The sequence below is a fragment of the Lethenteron reissneri genome, chromosome 1 (genome assembly GCF_015708825.2).
Source record: "Lethenteron reissneri isolate LAM-NWPU_2019-01 chromosome 1, ASM1570882v1, whole genome shotgun sequence".
Classification (NCBI taxonomy): domain Eukaryota; kingdom Metazoa; phylum Chordata; class Hyperoartia; order Petromyzontiformes; family Petromyzontidae; genus Lethenteron; species Lethenteron reissneri.
In genome coordinates, this window is record NC_083779.1 from 3782371 (window position 1) to 3805778 (window position 23408).

At 47.2% G+C, this 23408-nt stretch overlaps 1 protein-coding gene across 1 annotated transcript in view; it reads right to left on the bottom strand.

Annotated features, from left to right (window-relative positions):
* Positions 1 to 1263: 1263 nt before the first annotated feature.
* The window catches only part of LOC133355050 (mucin-13-like), a 28501-nt gene continuing 6356 nt past the window's right edge, over positions 1264 to 23408 (bottom strand). The window contains exons 3-13 of the mRNA XM_061572355.1: positions 21448 to 21576; positions 19923 to 20031; positions 18778 to 18836; positions 17904 to 18046; positions 13764 to 13892; positions 11600 to 11645; positions 9540 to 9617; positions 8688 to 8725; positions 7358 to 7445; positions 5504 to 5600; positions 1264 to 4003 (exon numbers count right to left, since the gene is read on the bottom strand). Of these exons, the coding sequence (XP_061428339.1) occupies positions 3893 to 4003; positions 5504 to 5600; positions 7358 to 7445; positions 8688 to 8725; positions 9540 to 9617; positions 11600 to 11645; positions 13764 to 13892; positions 17904 to 18046; positions 18778 to 18836; positions 19923 to 19979 (846 nt within the window). The 5' untranslated portion in view covers positions 19980 to 20031; positions 21448 to 21576 and the 3' untranslated portion in view covers positions 1264 to 3892. The remainder of the gene's footprint in view (positions 4004 to 5503; positions 5601 to 7357; positions 7446 to 8687; positions 8726 to 9539; positions 9618 to 11599; positions 11646 to 13763; positions 13893 to 17903; positions 18047 to 18777; positions 18837 to 19922; positions 20032 to 21447; positions 21577 to 23408) is intronic.

Genomic DNA, 23408 nt, shown 5'->3' on the forward strand with positions numbered 1-23408 from the left:
CCATATTGTCCAATAGGTCACAGTAGTGGGCACTGTGACTAGGGCCCACTCACCCACTCACCCAGCCACCCACTCAGCCACTCACTCACCCAGCCACCCACTCATTCACCCACTCACTCGCCCAGCCACCCACCCAGCCACCCACTCCCTCACCCAGTCACCCACTCACCCAGCCACCCACTCACCCATCCACCCACTCACCGACCCACCAGGGCCATATTGTCCAATAGGTCACGGTAGTGGGCACTGGTATTAGGGCCCACTCACGCACCCACTCACCCAGCCACCCACTCATCCACCCACTCACTCACCCAGCCACCCACTCATTCACCCACTCACTCACCCAGCCACCCACTTATTCACCCACTCACTCACCCAGCCACCCACTCACCCAGCCACCCACTCATTCACCCACTCACTCACCCAGCCACCCACTCATTCATGCACCCACTCACCCAGCCACCCACTCATCCACCCACTCACTCACCCAGCCACCCACTCATCCACCAACTCACTCCGCCACCCACTCCCTCACCCACCCACTTACCCAGCCACCCACTCACTCACCCAGCCACCCACTCATTCACCCACTCATTCACCCATCCACTCCCTCACCCAGCCACCCACTCAGCCACCCACTCACCCAGCCACCCACTCACCCTGCCACCCACTCACCCAGCCACTCACCCAGCCACCCACTCATTCACCCACTCCCTCACCCAGCCACCCACTCAGCTACCCACTCACACAGCCACTCACCCAGCCACCCACTCATCCACCCACTCATTCACCCATCCACCCACTCCCTCACCCAGCCACCCACTCATCCACCCACTCATTCACCCATCCACCCACTCCCTCACCCAGCCACCCACTCATCCACCCACTCATCCACCCACTCATTCACCCATCCACCCACTCCCTCACCCAGCCACCCACTCAGCTACCCACTCACACAGCCACCCACTCACCCAGCCACCCACTCACCCAGCCACCCACTCACCCAGCCACCCACTCACCCAGCCACTCATTCACCCACCCACTCACCCATCCACCCACCAGGGCCGGATTATCCAATAGGCTACAGTAGTAGGCACTGTGCCGAGTGCCTACGAAAAACGTCAAGGGCCTTACGAAATAATGTTGACCATGTTTTTTGTTGTTTGTATGATTTAAAAAATGTTACTAAGATATTTTATTGAATAAATATATGTATGTACCAAGGACAAGCACAGTGTTATATACAAAGAGGCAGAGTCGTGGCAATGTCAATCTTTTTTCATTTCATAAGGTGAGAGAAATTAACACCGGAGATGACCTTTTCGAGATTTTTTTCATTGCAATAATTAGAAAATAACATCTTCAAATTGCGTTTTCCGCACAATCTCATTCTCAATTGAGTCGCGCAGCACAAGACCAAGACGTGAACCACTGAAGTTGTCACTGCAGGCCTAAGACAGACCTGTTCTCCACCTGAGGACGGCTGCTTGCGTTGTGGCCGAAACGTCGTGAGAATAATTTTATTATGTTTTATTTTTATTATTTTATTATTTCCATTCTACGTGACTTTACCGAAAGAACCAAGAAGATGAATCCCTGCAGTCACGAAAGCTTTAAATCGAAATTTAATCTCAAATCTGTCCCATCTTTCGCGGGATGGAATGTTGGTGCCAAATCGCATCCGCGTGAGTTTTCACCAGGTGCACTGGTTTTGCTGCCATGCTAATAAAGAAATATTCATAGTACGGGTTTTTGAGGACGACGTTTCGCTGGTAATTACATCCGGCATCATCGGGCGATTTGCCAGGATATTCTGCCAAATTGTAAATGTTGTGGATTTACTCTCCGACACACCGGTGGGCTGAAGTAGTCACTCATTGGCAAGCGTTGTTCACGTGACAAACCTTGCTGGCTGTGTCGGGCAGGTGGAGGGTTGCGACACATTTAGACTTACGCGATGTCGCCCAAAAACCTTTATTCGGAATAATATTGGTCGCGAAAGACTGCCGCGTGTCAAACCGACTCAAAATATTGGCTGAAGATACCTCAATCTGTACACACCTCCAGCGATCAGTGAGACTGCGGTTTGCAAGAATAACTTGACTATAAAAACAAGTAAACCCGTAAAAACAAAGTTTTTCACTATAAATCCTTTATTTGCGTGGCATTGGGGCGGCTAGAGTCCTCTCGTCCTCTGGCTTGAGATGGCTGCCACCTATGGGTCAGATGATTGTCTGGCAGCATTAAACAATTGGTAATTAAATATTTTAATTTTTTTCCCTACACAGTGTAAAATTTTGGAAATATGTTTTCACGAAAATGCATTGTCACGCACAACGAGTCTGTGTGCAAAATGTCAGCTCGATTGGATCACGGGAAGTGTGTTAAAAAACGACCGAAAGATTTGCACGGTCGTAAGCAAGCAAGCGAACTTAATATAAAGGATAAAAAAGTCTTATTATCACTATTAAAATAATATGAACATTTAAAACACCATGACAAAAGTAATGGAAACTCATATCGTGGTAATCATCACTTTATTGTGCCCCCCGTACCACCGTTTAGCATGCTTGACTATGCACGGTGTGAAAGAAGTCCCAACGTACACACACACATGCAATGTGACATCTTATCGTGGCAGCATTTTCGAGGAGGTGACGTTCAATGTCTTCGGTTACTTTTTCTTCTTGGTTCTTTCGGTAAAGTCACGTAGAAGGGAAGTAATAAAATAATAAAAAATAAAACATAAAATAATATAATACTATATTATATTGTTTTATTATTTTATTATATTATTTTATCATGTTTTATTTTTATTACAGTATTTTATTACTTCCCTTCTACATGACTTTACCGAAAGAACCAAGAAGATGAATCCCTGCAGTCACGAAAGCTTTAAATCGGAACAGTTACTTTGGCTTAGATCGCGTAAACAGAATTGTTAAGCTCCATCACCACCCGACACAGCCAATTATCAAGGGGTTGCCACGTAAATAAAACATGCCCATTCCTTGCGTTGTATCCCGATTGTGCTGCTGGTGTTTGTGTGTTGGTGAGAGAGGAACCCACGACATTTACAATGTGAGTCCTCGTGACGTTTCGCTGGCGATTGCAACCAGCTTCATCAGGCGACTTTGCCAGAATTGTGAAGATGTCCTCCTGTTTCCCGTCTTAAATAGAGTGAAGGTGACGTCATCACTCGTAAGCCAATCAGGTGCGAAGATCAGAGAAGGGGGCGGGGCGATGTAGTCGCATACATCACAATGGGTTATGTTACTCCGGTTGGATGAGTCAGATTCTTAGGTTTTTTCGGTAAAGTCACGTAGGTAAAACAATTAATAATAAACAATTGATACAGCTATCGTGCTGTGACGGTTCCACCTGAAGACGGAAGCTTTTTTATTTTATTTTTATTTTACTTTTATTAATTTTTATTTTTTTACCTACGTGACTTTACCGAAAAAACCTAAGAATATGAATCCTTGCAGTCACGAAAGCTTCAAATCTAGAATGGATTGGTCAGAGTTAATGAACATACACATGGAATATGTTAATCAGAGACTATGCAGTGCCGTACATGTTCCCGGGTTGGATTAGTCACAGTGAATCAATGTTTGGTTCCCTGACTAGGCATACGATAGCCTGACTTGGCATGCGATTAATGAATATGTTAATCAGAGACTATGCAGTGTCGTACATGTTACCGGGTTGGATTAGTCACAGTGAATCAATGTTTGGTTCCCTGACTAGGCATACGATAGCCTGACTTGGCATGCGATTAATGAATATGTTAATCAGAGACTATGCAGTGTCGTACATGTTACCGGGTTGGATTAGTCAGAGTGAATCGATGTTCGGTTCCCTGACTTGGCATGCGATTAATGGGGGGTGTCTAGTAGTAAACATCCGAGGAGGAGGACTTGTCATTCTTGTACGCGGGGTTGGTGAAGGTTACCGGTTCAATATCCTCGTACGGATTACCTCCCTTGGCCAGTGCTTTCGCCTGCAAGCAAAAAAAAAACACAAAGGAACGAACAAAAATAAATTTTTCCGTGAACGCTTATCGTTTTCGACGGCGAGACATATCGACGATTTGCCGATGCGCTCCGGGCGAGGCAAGCGAGGCCACCACCAACCGCCCAAAGAGACGGTGGTGGCAACCGCATCGAGATGCACTCCTACGGCCGTCTGGAACGCTCTCTTCCTCCCGATATTAGCACGCCGCTGGTGCCGTGCACTTTGAAATCGTCTAGATTTGACAAACTCATTTCCGTTAGAGCTGCTTTTTTACGTAAGGTGCGAAAGAAGTCCGACAGACATACGTACGAAAAGCTTCGCTCGCTGTGTGTGGAGCGGTGGTGCAGCAGTTAGCGCGCTCCCCTCCGAACCTGGCCCACCCGGGTTCGATTCTCGCTCACGGTCAACACCGGTGACGATTATCTGAACCGGTCCTGGGCCTCCCCTTAGGTTGACTCAGCCTGAAATGAGTAGCTGGTGCGTCGGGTAAACACAGCCACTAGGGAGACAAAGGCGGTCGGGCGTGGTGCTGGCCACCCACTCGCTTTGTGTGCCGTGCCGGCCTTCATAGGTGCTGCTCGCTAACAGCACTTGCCCCTAGAGTCTGTTAAGGCTACACGGGAGATCTTTGTCTTTCTGAATGCTCATTTGAGAGAGGAATAAATAACTGACTTCTGATCTCTATTGGCATTAAACGGTATCAATAATAATAACGATGATAGTTTTATATTGTTGGATCTTTCGGTAAAGTCACGTAGGAGGGAAATAATAAATATAAATATAAAACAATAAAAACAATAAAAAAATTCTCACGACGTTTCGACTGCAACACAAGCAATCATCTTCAGGTGTGAAATCCACAGTAAGAATTTTTTTCAAATATATTTATATTATTTTATTATTTCCCTTCTACGTGACTTTACCGAAAAAACCAAGAATATGAATCCCTGCAGTCACGAACGTTTTAAATCAAGATGATAGTTTTATGCCGTCCTTCATTCAGTGTGCATCTTTCACAATCAACGCCAGTTGAAGAGTCGTGGACTACGAACGACTTTCCCGAGTTCTGCCGTCCTCCATATATCCATACGCTCAGGTTTTTTCCGGTTAAATCAAGTAGGTAAAAAATAAAATTAATTACTGATGCAGTAATTTTAGCTGTGACGGTCCCACCTGATGACGGAGACTTGTGTTGCCTCCAAAACGTCGTGATTTTTTTTTCCATTATTACTTTTATTAACTTTTAATTGAATTTTTTACCTACGTGACTTCACCGAAAAAAATCTGAGACTATGAATCCTTGCTGTCACGAAAGCTTCAAATCTACAACTCCATATATCCGTCTGTCGAACGCGTTGCTCGCCAACAGCACTTGCCCCGACAGTGTGTTGAGGCTACACAACACGTGTTTGGGGGTGGGATCTTTGTCTTTGTGTTGCGTGTGCGTGCGTGAGATGCGGCGAGCATCGCAAGTGCGTCACCGTACGTCGCCGACTTGCGAACGGAGCGACTTGGAGTGCGCGCGATACGACATGCGGAAATTCGAAGAGTTTGTAAAGACATCCCCTTTCGTGGAATGTTTCCTGCGAGAAAAGAAAAGAAAGAAACGAAAAATTCACGTCAAACTTGTGCCTGGTTTCGGTGTTTTTTTGAACTGTATAAACAACAACATCAACAACATTTGTGATAAAATTTTTTAACCCTTTTATCTGGCAGCAAAATTGACACCTTTTTTTTACAAGGAGTCATGTTTGCATAGACCACAATACCTGCAGTTGGAATGCAAACAAAAAACATAACTCTGATAATGTATGCACTGTCCTTGAAGTTGATTGGTCCACACCCGAGACAGCTTTTCTTAGAGCCTAGTCTCACATGGTGTTGGACCAGATGACGCCAAAAGGCGCACAACTCAAGGACAATGAACCATCAGAGTATGAGAGCTCGGGGTAAGCATTTACACCATTGGAACCTCATTTGCCAGTAACAAAATATGATCATTGGCTTTTTTACCCTTTTACCTGGCAACAAAACTGACACCTTTTTTTCAAGGAGTCATGTTTGCATAGATCACAATACCTGCAGTTGGAATGCAAACAAAAAACATAACTCTGATAATGTACGCACTGTCCTTGAAGTTGATTGGTCCACACCCGAGACAGCTTTTCTTAGATCCTAGTCTCACATGGTGTTGGACCAGATGACGCCAAAAGGCGCACAACTCAAGGACAATGACCATCAGAGTATGAGAGCTCGGGGTAAGCATTTACACCATTGGAACCTCATTTGCCAGTAACAAAATATGATCATTGGTTTTTTACCCTTTTACCTGGCAACAAAACTGACACCTTTTTTTCAAGGAGTCATGTTTGCATAGACCACAATACCTGCAGTCATAATGCAAACAAAAAACATAACTCTGATAATGTACGCACTGTCCTTGAAGTTGATTGGTCCACACCCGAGACAGCTTTTCTTAGCGCCTAGTCTCACATGGTGTTGGACCAGATGACGCCAAAAGGCGCAAAACTCATAGACAATGCACCATCAGAGTATGAGAGCTCGGGGTAAGCATTTACACCATTGGAACCTCATTTGCCAGTAACAAAATATGATCATTGGTTTTTTACCCTTTTACCTGGCAACAAAACTGACACCTTTTTTTACAAGGAGTCATGTTTGCATAGATCACAATACCTGCAGTTGGAATGCAAACAAAAAACATAACTCTGATAATGTATGCACTGTCCTTGAAGTTGATTGGTCCACACCCGAGACAGCTTTTCTTAGATCCTAGTCTCACATGGTGTTGGACCAGATGACGCCAAAAGGCGCACAACTCAAAGACAATGCACCATCAGAGTATGAGAGCTCGGGGTAAGCATTTACACCATTGGAACCTCATTTGCCAGTAAAAAATATGATAATTGTTTTTTTACCCTTCTATCTGGCAACAAAACTGACACCTTTTTTTACACCTTTTTTTACAAGGTGTCAGTTTTGTTGCCAGATAGAAGGATAAAAAACCAATCATCATATTTTTTACTGGCAAATGAGGTTCCAATGGAAACAACATTTGTATTCACACGCGGAGACGCAGTTTCGATTGCCTTTTTCCTTCACCCAAAACGCTCCACAGCAAGGCGATTACCGCACTTTAGAGTTGTAAGGAACCGAACAGAGTCAATTTAGTCGGTGGTTCGTCGTTTTCTTTTTTTTTCGTTTGACACTTGTTGTTGAAAACAAATCGCAGGGTAGGGGAGAGGAGAGCCAAGGCACCCTCTGCATGGCCACCCTCCCCGACCCACGCCCGGCACGCGGAGGGAACGCCTCGACTCACCGTAAGCTCAGCACGATGACTGCGGTGATGAGCGCAATGAGGGCAGCTCCTCCGATGACCGAGACCACCACCACCACGAGCAGGAAGGCTGCGCGCACCCGACGGACAGACGCTGCGGTGTCACGTCTCACGGCGCGAAACGTCGAAACGTCGGTACGGTACCGATTGTAACGCGGTTCTTGACGCGATATTTCACGGGCAAGGTCACGTGTGGTTGGGTAAGGTGTGGGTAACTCCCAACGACCCTTCCGAGACGTCTGGCTTTGTTGTGAAAGAGTAACTAACATACTCAATTAAACTATTTTTTTTATTTTACCAGGTACGGCCCACTGAGCTATGTAGAAACGACCCGGCCATCACGGATGATAGTTCAACGAAGTGGGCTTATTAGCAGCAGCAGCAGCATCGTGTGGACATTTACAGCAGACACAAACACTCTAAAAGCGTGGTGATGTTGATTCTAAATGTGGAGGGGAAAACCGAAGGAGCCGGAGAAAAATCCACAAGACCACGGGGAGAGAGAGAGACACGCAAACTCCAAATATACAGCAGCAGGCGTCAGGGTCAGGATCGAACCCACGACCTCCTGTGTACCAGGCGAGCGAGTCAACATCTCCTAGCCACGGCGGCGATCATCAAGACTGTTTGGGGGAAGTAAGCGGGAGGTTGGCCAGGATTTGTCACGGCTCGAACGGATGATGGCCGATGGTCGAGGGAAATGACGGAGTGGCAGCCGAGGAACGGAGCGGCGTTTCGCGGAGATCAGCGAGCGAGGCAATCGGCTCGACAGGCAGGTGCCGGAGAATCCGTGAATAAAAAAGAGCTTCATAGTCCATCGGATTTCTCCAAGATGAATACAATGTAACATTCTGAATTATTGCATCCGCAGCGTCGTGAGAGATGGTGGATTGAGCAGGCGGAAGTTGATGATGGTGATGATGATGATGGTAGTGATGGTGACGATGATGGTGATGATGATGATGGTGGTGATGATGATGATGGTGACGATGATGGTGATGATGATGGTGATGATGATGGTGATGATGATGATGATGGTGATAATGGTGATGGTGATGATGATGGTGGTGATGATGATAATAGTGATGATGATGGTGATGATGATGGTGGTGATGATGATGATGGTGATAATGGTGATGATGATGGTGATGATGGTGGTGGTGATGATGATGGTGATGATGATGGTGGTGATGATGATGATGGTGATGATGATGATGGTGGTGATGATGATGGTAGTGATGATGATGATGGTGATGATGGTGATGATGATGATGGTGATGCATCTGTTGTTTTCATTGTGTAATCCACTCACGTTCTTTGCATTGCTTCCCACTGTATCCAAAGGAACATCTGTGGCGGAGGAAACATTGCTGCGTTAGCACTCACGGCGTTACAAGGCGAGTGAGTGGCGAGTGAGGAGTTGGGTGGGTGATGGGGGGTTAAAGGCGCAGCCGTGCAATTCTTCTCCGCAAAACGAGAGCAACGCGTGTCCGTGAGACGCGTTGCATCTCGTCGCGGCCGGTTTACTCTGTCCCAGTGGCGGCTCCTGCAAAATCTCTCAGGGGGGGGCAAATGTCTGGATGATTGATAAGGATAAGGTCCACCCATGCAATGGATACATTAACAGCTTAAGCATATAAAGGCAACTTCACTTCTTTAATATTAATGAAAAATAAAGTGACTCTTACAATACATCTCCTTGTTTGTTTCTATACTCACTATTAATAGAATCCACTCAAGTTTCTTTTATTAAAGATTCCACTCGGTGGCGACAAATTATATTGTTGGATGAAACGTGCTTACGTATGATGACGTAAGCACGTTAGGGCGAGCCCTCCCGGAAGTCATAGAGAATGCATTGGAGCGCCTGCCGTTCGAAAAAAAACATCTTTCAATGTAAGTCTATGGGAACACTCTGGGCGATTCTCAGCCGGAGTGAAATCGCCCAAAAAGAGGCGGTACTCCACAGAACGTGACATGACGCTGATTGGACTATATCCAGAGGCTGACAGTGACGGCTAGCGTGACTCTGTGGTTGAATGACATTGGTGGTGCGTCGCCCAATCGCCCTAATGAAGAAACCGCCCCTGCTCTGTCCGGTGTTTAAGACAGTGACACGGCTCCCCCCCCCCCCCCCCAACAAGAAAGGTGTGATGTGACTCACTCTTTGCACACTCCATTCTCATTTGTGTAGCCGTCTGGGCAGTCCAAGCAGTTGATTCCAGTGGCGTAGCCGTCGCATCTGCGCTCCGCAGACAAGCAACGCACGGCGACAGAGTTATCATCGGCCGCGACCTGTCCACCGATTGATGGACGCGTTCCAATCCCCCTCCGCCCCCCCTCCCCTCGACCACGAAGCCGTCACCGTTTCTCCACCCGCAGTATTAACCAGGGCGGCCGCGTGGGTCTCGAACCACGCAGGCCACTCCCACCACCCTCCCCACCCCCACCACCAGCGTGAGTGAGCGATGTTCACGCCGAGAGGAGAGCGTTTGAGAGATTCCCGCACGTTTCCCGGCCGTGGTTCGCGGAGAGTCCAGTTCACCATGGGAGTCCAATTTACTGTGGAAGTCCAGTTTACCATGGGAGTCCAGTTCACCATGGAAGTCCAGTTTACCATGGAAGTCCAGTTCACCATGGGAGTCCAATTTACTGTGGAAGTCCAGTTTAGCATGGGAGCCCAGTTCACCATGGAAGTCCAATTTACTATGGAATTCCAGTTCACCATGGAAGTCCAGTTCACTCTGGAAGTCCAGTTCACTCTGGAAGTCCACTTCACCATGGGAGTCCAGTTTACCATGGAAGTCCAGTTCACCATGGAAGTCCAGTTCACCATGGAAGTCGAGTTCACTCTGGAAGTCCAGTTCACCATGGGAGCCCAGTTCACCATGGAAGTCCAGTTTACCATGGGAGTCCAATTTACCATGGAAATCCAATTCCCTATGGAAGTCCAGTTCACCATGGAAGTCCAGCTCACTCTGGAAGTCCAGTTCACCATGGAAGTCCAATTTACCATGGAAGTCCAGTTCACCATGGAAGTCCAGTTCACTATGGAAGTCCAGTTCACTATGGAAGTCCAGTTTACCATGGAAGTCCAGTTCACCATGGAAGTCCAGTTCACTATGGAAGTCCAGTTTACCATGGAAGTCCAGTTCACCATAGAAGTCGAGTTTACCATGGAAGTCCAGTTCACCATGGGAGTTCAGTTTAACATGGAAGTCCAGTTTACCATGGAAGTCCAGTTTACCATGGGAGTCCAATTTACCATGGAAGTCCTTTTTACCATGGAAGTCCAATTCCCTATGAAAGTCCAGTTTACAATGGAAGTCCAGTTTACCATGTGAGTCCAATTTACCATGGAAGTCCTTTTTACCATGGAAGTCCAATTCCCTATGAAAGTCCAGTTTACCATGGAAGTCCAGTTTACCATGGAAGTCCAGTTTACCATGGAAGTCCAGTTCACCATGGAAGTCCAGTTCACCATGGAAGTCCAATTCCCTATGGAAGTCCAGTTTACCATGGAAGTCCAGTTCACTATGGAAGTCCAGTTTACCATGGAAGTCCAGTTCACCATGGAAGTCCAGTTCACTATGGAAGTCCAGTTTACCATGGAAGTCCAGTTCACCATAGAAGTCGAGTTTACCATGGAAGTCCAGTTCACCATGGGAGTTCAGTTTAACATGGAAGTCCAGTTTACCATGGAAGTCCAGTTTACCATGGGAGTCCAATTTACCATGGAAGTCCTTTTTACCATGGAAGTCCAATTCCCTATGAAAGTCCAGTTTACCATGGAAGTCCAGTTTACCATGGGAGTCCAGTTCACCATGGAAGTCCAGTTCACCATGGAAGTCCAGTTCACCATGGAAGTCCAGTTCACCATGGAAGTCCAATTCCCTATGGAAGTCCAGTTTACCATGGAAGTCCAATTCCCTATGGAAGTCCAGTTTACCATGGGAGCCCAGTTCACCATGGAAGTCCAGTTCACCATGGAAGTCCAGTTTACCATGGACAGGGGTCAGCAAACTTGCGGCTCCGAGGCCACGTGGGGCTCTTTAAGGAGCGTGGCTTCGTGCCCGCTATTAGTAGGGGGTGCGAGATGCAGGTGAAGAACCACTGAGTTTGGAGGGCGTTCAATAGCAATGCGCTCTGGAAGAGCCCTGCCCATCGAGCCCGCCCCTGGTCCTACGCGTGTCCATGTAGCGGCGTGGCGGAGTGCAAACTTACTTGACGCATACTCCTTCATCATTCCCCCTGGAGCCGATGGGACAAACTTAAAGAGAGAAAGAGAGAGAGAAAAGGGAACGATCAGTGTTTTTCATTTGACAAACGGTGAAACAGATCTTCGCATCACGAACATTCATTTGCTGATTTGTTCAATTGAAGTGAACTCACAGGACCAAGATCGGGCCACGGATGAACCCATTCGCCAAATCACAGCAGAATAAATAAATAAAAACTTCCTATTCTTAGGTTTTTTTCGGTAAAGTCACGTAGCTAAAATAACTACATTTAAATTAATTAAAGTAAAATAAAAAATTAAATAAAATTATATTTTAAAACTTCCCTTTACCAAATGTCTCACTCCACCCCTGTCTTCTTGGTTCTTTCGGTAAAGTCACGTAGAAGGGAAGTAATAAAATAATAAAAATAAAACATAATAAAACAATTCTCACGACGTTTCGGCCACAACGCAAGCAGCCATCCTCAGGTGAAAACCAGGTCTGTCGAGGCGACAGCGTCTGAATGTGTTGTGGCCGAAACGTCGTGAGAATTGTTTTATTATGTTTTATTTTTATTATTTTATTACTTCCCTTCTACGTGACTTTACCCAAAGAACCAAGAATATTAATCCCTGCAGTCACGAAAGCTTTAAATCGAAATTCCACCCCTGTCCTTTTTGTATCCCGACGAGTAACGGTTCCCACCCAACCTTGTCTAACGTTCTTACCCCCCCCCCACCCCCGAACGCCTGTGAAAAGAGCTTCATAGCTCATCGGATTCCTCCAGCAAAAATTAAAAAAAATCTGATTCCGTGGAGTCGCTAACCCCTAACCCTGATTCCTCCGTGTTGTGTTTGTAGGAAACGTCGCGTTCGCGAAGACGTGGTGTTTGAAAAACAACGGAATTAAATTTCGATTTAAAGCTTTTGTGACTGCAGGGATTCATCTTCTTGGTTCTTTCGGTAAAGTCACGTAGAAGGGAAATAATAAAATAATAAAAAACATTATAAAATAATTATCTTTCCATTTAAAGCTTTCGTGACTGCAGGGATTCATCTTCTTGGTTCTTTCGGTAAAGTCACGTAGAATGGAAATAAAATAAAATAAAAATTAGTATTTTATTATTTCCATTCTACATGACTTTACCGAAAGAAACAAGAAAACGGAATGGGAGTTCAGTAGAACCTCAGAGATCGAACGCACCAGAACTCGAACAAATTGGTGTTCGAACGATATTTCCGAACATTTTTTGCCCCGGACACCGAACGAAATTCGGAGGTCGAACAGCCAATCGAGACTTGAAAGAACCTGTACGGCTGAGACGCGTATGGTCAGCGTGCATGACGCTTGCCCAGACAAAGGTTTTACTACCTCCTCCTCCACCTCCTCACCACCTTCCACTCAAGCCATCAACTCTCCTTACTACAGGTAAAGTGAAATTCAATTATTCTTTGGTTCTTTCGGTAAAGTCACGTATAAAGATAAAATAATAAATTAAATAATAGCATACTACGACGTTTTGATTGCAACACAAGTAATCATCATCAGGTATAAAAGAAATAGCAACAGAAATATAACCAGAAAACTATAGAGATACATATAAGCAGACAGACATCATAAAGATACACAGAGAGAGGTCGACCTCTTTGTGCCGATTTTACACTGTTTATGGAATTTTTTTAAAATATTTAATTACCAATTGCTTAATGCTGGCAGACAATCATCTGACCCATAGGTGGCAGCCATCTCAAGCCAGAGGACGAGAGGACTCTAGCCACCACGCATATAAAGGATTTAGAGTGAAAAACTTTGTTTTTACGGGTTAATTTTTTTTAAAGTGACCTGGCCACGAATTCCAATGATAGCTCAACAAAGTGGCACATCATTTGGACATTTAAAGCAGCCAAAATCATCTCAACAATCTCAATGCATGTGCCCTAATGTCAAGGGAAAACCCGGAGGACCCAGAGAAAAAAAATCAAGCGACCAATGGAGAGAGAGAGAGACACACACACACACAAACTCCAAATATACAGCAGGCATCGTCAGGGTCGGGCTCGAACCCACGACCTCCTGCGTACCAGGCGAGGAAGATGACATGAAACAAAGAGAGACACAAGAGGGCACGACACGCAAAGCATGACGGATCGTGCTCGAGTCGCGTTTACCCGTGCAGATGTCCCCGAACTCCGCCTTCACGTATCCGGGCAGGCAGGTGCACGTCGGGAAGCCCTCCACCTCTTCCGTGCACGTGGAAATGTTGTCGAAGCACGGGTTGACGTCGCACAGATTGATGTCTGGAAGGAAATTCCAGAGGAGGCGTGGACAGTCAGTCGCGACAGAGCAGGGCTCATTGCGCCACGGTGGCTAGGAGATGTTAACTACCTCGCCTGGTGCGCAGGACGTCGTGGGTTCGATCCCGACCCCGACGCCTGCTGCTGTATATTTGGAGTTTGCGTGTCTCTGTCTCTCTCACATTATCATCATCATCATCACGGTGGCTAGGAGATGTTAACTACCTCGCCTGGTGTGCAGGACGTCGTGGGTTCGATCCCGACCCCGACGCCTGCTGCTGTATATTTGTAGTTTGCGTGTCTATCTCTCTCATCATCATCACGGTGGCTAGGAGATGTTAACTACCTCGCCTGGTGCGCAGGACGTCGTGGGTTCGATCCTGACCCCGACGTCCAGGGGTTGCGAGCCAGAGGTCGCCGCCGGCCTGGGTCGATCTCCCGGCGCGGGAGTTAAATCCACACGCAGCCGACCCCCCCTCCCCCAACCTCCTCCGCCCCCACTTGGCTCTGTCCACCCAGAAGTATAAATGGGTTACGGCCCAGCTAGCGAGTTAATCGGTAAGGTCGCGTGGGGTGGGGTAAAATGTGGGTAACTCTCACCCCCCCCCCCTCCCCCTTCCAAGTTGTGAAAGTGTATATTAAAAACTAAATGTCATTATTTGTATTTTACCAGGTAAGGCCCACTGAGCTATGTAGCTCTAAATGATAGCTAACGGAAGTGGCTCATCGCGTGGAAATTAACAGCAGCCAAATACTCTAAACGCGTGACGTTGATTCGAAACGTGAAGGGAAAACCCGGAGGACCCGGAGACAAATCCACGCGACCTCATGGAGAGAGAGAGACACGCAAACTTCAAATACACAGCAGTTGTCACAGGGTCGGTATCGAACCCACGACCACCTGTATACCAGGCGAGGTAGTTAATATCTCCTAGCCACCGTGATGATGATGAGAGAGAGACACGCAAACTTCAAATACACAGCAGGTGTCACGGGGTCGGTATCGAACCCACGACCTCCTGTATACCAGGCGAGGTAGTTAACATCTCCTAGCCACCGTGATGATGATGAGAGAGAGACACACAAACTTCAATTACACAGCAGGTGTCACAGGGTCGGTATCGAACCCACGACCTCCTGTATACCAGGCGAGGTAGTTAACATCTCCTAGCCACCGTGATGATGATGAGAGAGAGACACGCAAACTCCAAATACACAGCAGGCGTCACAGGGTCGGTATCGAACCCACGACCTCCCGTATACCAGGCGAGGTAGTTAACATCTCCTAGCCACCGTGATGATGATGAGAGAGAGACACGCAAACTTCAAATACACAGCAGGTGTCACAGGGTCGGTATCGAACCCACGACCTCCTGTATACCAGGCGAGGTAGTTAACATCTCCTAGCCACCGTGATGATGATGAGAGAGACACGCAAACTTCAAATACACAGCAGGTGTCACAGGGTCGGTATGGAACCCACGACCTCCTGTATACCAGGCGAGGTAGTTAACATCTCCTAGCCACCGTGATGATGATGAGAGAGAGACACGCAATCTCCAAATACACAGCAGGTGTCACAGGGTCAGGATCGAACCCAAGACCTCCTGTATACCAGGCGAGGTAGTTAACATCTCCTAGCCACCGTGATGATGAGAGAGACACGCAAACTCCAAATACACAGCAGGTGTCGACAGGGTAGGTATCGAACCCACGACCTCCTGTATACCACGCGAGGTAGTTAACATCTCCTAGCCACCGTGATGATGATGAGAGAGAGACACGCAAACTCCAAATACACAGCAGGCGTCAGGGTCGGGATCGAACCCACGACCTCCCGTATACCAGGCGAGGTAGTTAACATCTCCTAGCCACCGTGATGATGATGAGAGAGAGACACGCAAACTCCAAATACACAGCAGGTGTCGACAGGGTCGGTATCGAACCCACGACCTCCTGTATACCAGGCGAGGTAGTTAACATCTCAAAGCCACCGTGATGATGATGAGAGAGAGACACGCAAACTCCAAATACACAGCAGGTGTCACGGGGTCGGTATCGAACCCACGACCTCCTGTATATCAGGCGAGGTAGTTACATCTCCTAGCCACCGTGATGATGATGAGAGAGAGACACGCAAACTTTAAATACACAGCAGGTGTCACAGGGTCGGTATCGAACCCACGACCTCCCGTACACCAGGCGAGGTAGTTAACATCTCCTAGCCACCGTGATGATGATGAGAGAGAGACACGCAAACTCCAAATACACAGCAGGTGTCACAGGGTCGGTATCGAACCCACGAGCTCCCGTATACCAGGCAAGGTAGTTAACATCTCCTAGCCACCGTGATGATGATGAGAGAGAGACACGCAAACTCCAAATACAAAGCAGGCGTCAGGGTCGGGATCGAACCCACGACCTCCTGTATACCAGGCGAGGTAGTTAACATCTCCTAGCCACCGTGATGATGATGAGAGAGAGACACGCAAACTCCAAATATACAGCAGGTGTCACGGGGTCGGTATCGAACCCACGACCTCCTGTATACCAGGCGAGGTAGTTACATCTCCTAGCCACCGTGATGATGATGAGAGAGAGACACGCAAACTTCAAATACACAGCAGGTATCACAGGGTCGGTATCGAACCCACGACCTCCCGTATACCAGGCGAGGTAGTTAACATCTCCTAGCCACCGTGATGATGATGAGAGAGAGACAAGCAAACTCCAAATACACAGCAGGTGTCACAGGGTCGGTATCTAACCCACGACCTCCTGTATACCAGGCGAGGTAGTTAACATCTCCCAGCCACCGTGATGATGATGAGAGAGAGACACGCAAACTTAAAATACACAGCAGGTGTCACAGGGTCGGTATCGAACCCACGACCTCCTGTATACCAGGCGAGGTAGTTAACATCTCCTAGCCACCGTGATGATGATGAGAGAGAGACACGCAAACTTCAAATACACAGCAGGTGTCACGGGGTCGGTATCGAACCCACGACCCCCTGTATACCAGGCGAGGTAGTTAACATCTCCCAGCCACCGTGGGGCCAACGTACCCTCGAGAGCGGGATCCCTCTTAGCGGAGGCACCTTCCGCCAGCGGTGACGCGAGCGGGCACATGCGTGGGGAAGCGCTGCGCCTTCACCTTGTGTGAGAGTCAAACTGGGTTCCTCCAGTGTGGTGATGGTGGTGTGTGGGGTTTTGTCACAAAGACAAAGATCCCCCGCTGGGTTCATTGTGCAGGACGCTAACCACTACAACTACCGGTCCCCACCAAGATTTCCAAACCAAACCGAGCCACCAAGAGCCTTGATCGACTTTTTGGGGCAAGTGCTGTTAGCGAGTAGCAGCACCTAATGAAAGCCGGCACGGCACACGAGGGGGGGGTGGGTGTGCCAACACCGCGCCCGGCCGCCTTTGTCTCTCCTAGTTGCAATGTTTTTAAATCCTTTATATTAAGTTCGCTCGCTTGCTTGCTTGCTTGCTTACGACCGTGCAAATCTTTCGGTCGTTTTTTAACCCACTTCCCGTGATCCAATCGAGCTGATATTTTGCACACAGACTCGTTGTGCGAGACAATTAATGTTCGTGAAATTTTTTCCAAAATTTTACACTGTTTAGGGAAAACAAATTAAATATTTAATTACCAATTGCTTAATACTGGCAGACAATCATCTGACCCATAGGTGGCAGCCATCTCAAGCCAGAGGACGAGAGGACTCTCGCCGCCACGCATATAAAGGATTTATAGTGAAAAACTTTGTCTTTACGGGTTATACTTATTTTGAGTCGACCTAGGGGGAGGAGGCCCAGAAACCGGTTCAGACAATGGTCACTGGGTGTTGGTGGCCGTGAGCGGGAATCGAACCCGGGTGGCCAGGTTCGTAGCGGTCACATCGAGGGCACAGGTCCACACACTGCGCTTGTTACGTCGCGCGGCGAGTGAAACGGAAGTTTGGTAGGCTCAATAGTTTCACCGCTTCGTGTTACTCGGCTACTTACTTTGAGAAGTCAAGCCTTGACATCCTCCTGAAGCTTGATTGCAGCTTTCAACAGCAATTTTCACAGCAGCATCAACGTCGACTTTCGTAATTGCAGAGGCTGTGTCGTACATGTTCGAGACGTCCGCAAACACGCTTCCCGGTCTAAACGCGCACACACATCACACGCATCAGACACATCACAGGAAGGTGTTACAGAAATGACAAGTTTCAGTCGTTTTTCCCGGCACACCACATCAAGCGAACCTCCCGCTACGGCTGAATCAGCGCATGTACCACCTAGTCGGGTCCACCAGCAACCCGGAATTATATTCGGTGACAAATTAATCACCAGCGAACAACTTGGATCAAAGATTTGCAGTAACACCGATCGAAATTTATGTAGCTCTTGTTTTCTTTTCAGAAGCGACCTGTCGCAAATGATAGCTCAAGGAAGTGGTTTATCATCATCACGTGGAAACTTACAGCAGCCAAATACCCTAAACGCACGCCGGTTTTTAATGTTGGGGGGGTGAAAAACCTGAGGACCCGGAGAAAAAAAAATCCACGCGACCACAGGGAGAGAGAGACAGACACGCAAACTCCAAATATACAGCAGCAGGCGTCAGGGTAAAGATCGAACCCACGACCTCCTGCACACCAGGCGAGGTAGTTAACATCTCATAGCCACCGTGGCTCCCATTCATTATATCAGCCAAGTACTTTAAAACGCACGTGTCTACAGTGCGCAAAGCAACAATGTCGCCCCCGACTGTGGAAACTTTACATGACCTCATGGGGAAATACGCAGTATGCGTAACAATAAATGATTAGTCCGATCGACTAAGAAGACATCATGACTGGGCAATTGATTTCGAACCACCTGTCTCACTCACCTCAGCCTAATGACTTCAGAGCCAAGGTAGCCTGTATCGTTGTTCAACGCATTTGTAATCTGGAAGAGAAAAAAATATATATACATAGATTGTGCATAATAGAGGTGTTTTGGTTTAGATCGCGTCAATATAAATGTGTCGTTGAACCCGCCACCACCCAACACAGCCAATGAGTAAGGTTTGTGACGTCAACAGAACGTGACCAATTCGTTCCGTTGTCTGCCAATTGTGCTGCTGATGCTACGACGTGAGACAATTTGTCCACTCTCGCACAGAAGTGCCATCGGTAGTGGTGAGGATGGTGATAGTGATGGGGAATTTAAATATTTTAACCATTTTTTTTATTTCGATTCAAAGCTTTCGTGACTGCAGGGATTCATATTATTGAATCTTTCGGTAAAGTCACGTAGAAGGGAAAGAATAAAATAATTAAAATAAAATTTCATAAAATTCTCACGACGTTTCGGCCACAACACAAGCAGCCGTCCTCAGGTGGAGAACGGACGGTGTAGCTCCTGTTCTCGAAGCGACCTGGCTAGGACGAATGATATCTCAACGAAGTTGGCCGCTTATTATTATCATCACGTGGAAATATGCAGCAGCAGCAGCAGCAGCTACCAAACACTCTAAACACGTGACGTTGATTCTAAGTTCAAGTTCAAGTTCATTTATTAGGTACAGCCCTGTGAGCCATTCGGCTCTTGAATCGGGTGCAACCGCAACAAACAAAAAACAAAAACATGAACAAAAAACATCTTAAAATGAATATGTGACTAAGTGCAAACAGAAAATCCAAGAAAAGACGGCAAAATATTGCAGAAAAAGCACCGTACACCAACGCTGTGTGCACAAATCCCAGTGGGATGCAAGTCAAACAACAACAACAACCACAAGACAACTTAGATTAAGGCCAATGTGGAGGGGGTTAAACCGGAGGACCCGGGAGAAAAATCCACGCGACCATCTATACAGCAGGCGTCAGGGTCGGGATCGATTCACACGACCTCCTGTATATCAGGCGAGGTAGTTAACATCTCCGAGCCACCGTCGGATTTACAGAACGTAAAAATTGTTCCGTGCCTTTTGTTATTGGGTTACTTTCTTTTTATATAACGGATTATACATTTTCTATCTTTGCTCCTTACCAGATTCAAAATACGAAGGGAAACCTCTTTAAAGGCTTCTGAGCTTTTGTCTTCCATGTCAGGTGTAAAATTTTATTCGCCAAGTGCAGGAGAGACGGAAAAGTCTTTGCTGTGAAGAAGATCAGGAACAATGCAAACAGAACACACGTCTGAGATTGACATTCTGACAAGTCGCACTTAATTGTATTACTCTTTGCTCAAATATAACCGTAAATAAAAACTGGCTGAAAGTTTGTGGAGCAGGAGTGACAACATCTGGAAACCCCCGTGCGAACTGTCATCACAGCTGCACAAAGCATTGTCAGTATTTACAAGATGTATGTTTGTTTGTTGAACTTATTTCGCACCGCACGTAGCCACACACAAAGCAGTTCTAAAGAAATTAGTTTTGTCAATCTAAATGATGATTTAAACGTGCACAGTTCCAGTAGCATTCCTAATATCGGAAGGAAGAGCGTTCCAGACGGCCAGGCCGCAGAAGCGGCATCTGGTGTGTTGAGCGAACTGATAAGTATGTAAAGATGAGAAATATGTTTTACCCTTTGTGGCAAGGCCGTAGCCATGGAGTCAACATGGGGGGGGACCACATCTTCCAAGGGGTCTAAAATATTTAAAAAATTAACGAACACATAGGATGGACAGTAAGGATGAGCGGAGTTTCGTGCGATGATGGAACGCGTTTCTGGATGGGACGTCGTTTCCGCCTCGGGAGACGGAGCGGCGAAATCAGCTCGCGCGCAAGAGCAATGATACAATCGAGCACGTTATCGCGGGACCGCGAGGAATGACCGATGAAATGGGAAGGCCCTAGGTGGATTGAATTGTTAAGAGGTGGCCAGCGACCACGGCTACCCAGGGGCGGTTTCTTCATTAGGGCGATTGGGCGACGCACCACCAATGTCATTCAACCACAGAGTCACGCTAGCCGTTACTGTGCCTCTGGATATAGTCCAATCAGCGTCATGTCACGTTCTGTGGAGTACCGCCTCTTTTTGGGCGATTTCACTCCGGCTGAGAATCGCCCCGAGTGGCCCCATAGACTTACATTCAAAGATGTTTTTTTTCGAACGGCGGGTGCTGCAATGCATTCTCTATGGCTTCCGGGAGGGCTCGCCCTAACGTGCTTACGTCATCATACGTAAGCACGTTTCATCCAACAATATAATTTGTCGCCACCTAGTGGAATCTTTAATAAAAGAAACTTGAGTGGATTGTATTAATAGTGAGTATAGAAACAAACAAGATGTATTGTAAGAGTCACTTTATTTTTCATTAATATTAAAGAAGTGAAGTTGCCTTTACATGCTTAAGCTGTTAATTTATCCATTGCATGGGTGGACCTTATCCTTATCAATCATCCAGACAATTGCCCCCCCTGTGAGATTTTGCAGGAGCCGCCACTGCGGCTACCGATGCTGACGACGATGGCGATGATGATGATGATGACGACGATGATGATGACGGCAATGGCGTTGCATGCCGGAGTGCAATGGGTAACGACACGGATGGAGGGCAAAGTTCTTACCCAGATTGCAGCTGTTTTCATCTTCTTTCAAGAAGTAGCCGATTGGACACTCGCAGCGGTACGAGCCCACGGTGTTGATGCACTTTGCCAGGGCTGGACAAGTCGTTGGCAGGGCGCATTCGTCGACATCTGAACGTGTGGGAAACAAGGAGCAACATCGTGACGCGTCGTGAGAAACGTGGTTTGTCGCATCTCGTTCGCATTGTCTGCGGGTTATTGTGCGTACGTGCGTTGAATTTCTTTCGCGCCGTACGTAGCCGCCAGTGCTAATCGGAGGTTGCGGGTGAAGGACAACAAACTAAACACCAAACGTTTTTAAACCACCCTACGAGGGTGCGTTCCGTGGGCGGGTGAGTTAGTGAACGAGAGTGGGTGAGTGGATAGGTGGGTTGGTGAATGAGTGGATAGGTGGGTGGGTTAGTGAATTAATGGACAGGTGGGTGGGTTAGTGAACGAGTGGGTGAGTGGATAGGTGGGTGGGTTAGTGAATGAGTGGATAGGTGGGTGGTTTAGTAAATTAATGGATAGGTGGGTGGGTTAGTGAATGTGTGGATGAGTGGACAGGTGGGTGGGTTAGTGAATGAGTGGATAGGTGGGTGGATTAGTGAATGAGTGGATAGGTGGGTGGGTTAGTGAATGAGTGGATAGGTGGGTGGGTTAGTGAATGAGTGGATAGGTGGGTGGGTTAGTGAATGAGTGGATAGGTGGGTGGGTTAGTGAATGAGTGAGTGGATAGGTGGGTGAGTTAGTGAATGAGTGGATAGGTGGGTGGGTTAGTGAATGTGTGGGTGAGTGGATAGGTGGGTGGGTTAGTGAATGAGTGGATAGGTGGGTGGGTTAGTGAATGAGTGAGTGGATAGGTGGGTGAGTTAGTGAATGAGTGGATAGGTGGGTGGGTTAGTGAATGAGTGGGTGAGTGGATAGGTGGGTGAGTTAGTGAATGAGTGGATAGGTGGGTGGGTTAGTGAATGAGTGGGTGAGTGGATAGGTGGGTAAGTTAGTGAATGAGTGGGTGAGTGAATAGGTGGGTTAGTTAGTGAATGATTGGGTGACTGGATAGGTGGGTGGGTTAGTGAATGAGTGGATGAGTGGATAGGTGGGCGAGTTACTGAATGAGTGGGTGAGTGGGTGAGTGGGTGAGTTAGTAAATGAGTGGGTGAGTGGATGGGTGGGTTAGTTAGTGAGTGAGTAGTTAGGTGGACGGGTGAGTCAGAACAGTCACGGCCACTCCATTGCAGTATTTTCCGTCGCGCGCACACACATCCGCTGTAAGGGCTCATTCTGAGCAGAAACATCGGTTGGAACTTAGATGCTTATGTTTGTAAAGCAAGCTAATCGTTTTAAGTAAAACTACAGCAATACCTCGACATGGGTATACTCGATAAACAAAGTTGAAAACGAACTTTTTTGGAATTGTTAGGTGCGCGCTAACAACACTTGCCCCAACAGTCTGTTAAGGCTATACGGGGGATCTTTGTCTTTGTTGTTGACAATGGCGTGTTGTCATTTACACCATCCGCTTTCTTAAGCTAATTAAAAATCGAACGGAATATGCAACGATGTGATTTACGCGCGCTAAGGTGTTGCAATGATGCACCGCAGGTTAATTTAAAATTTCACTTTCGGCATTTAAGTAAAACTAAAGCACCCGTTTCCCGATTGGTCCACGGGCCAGAGAAAGACATTGGTACCGCCTACAGTAGCCAAACTTGAGTAGCACCAGGAGTGTAACGAGTGTGGGACAGGCAGGGGATGCCTTGGTGGCCAAAGCTAAGAGTTGAACCCCCCCCCCACGCCCCAACAGCGTTAAATGATCGAGACCGTGAGCGTAACCATCTGCCCAATTCATCTTCTTGGTTCTTTCGGTAAAGTCACGTAGAAGGGAAATAATAAAATAATAAAAAATATACATTTCTGTCTTTTTTTATTTAAATAAATGTATTTTTATTATTTCCCGCCGG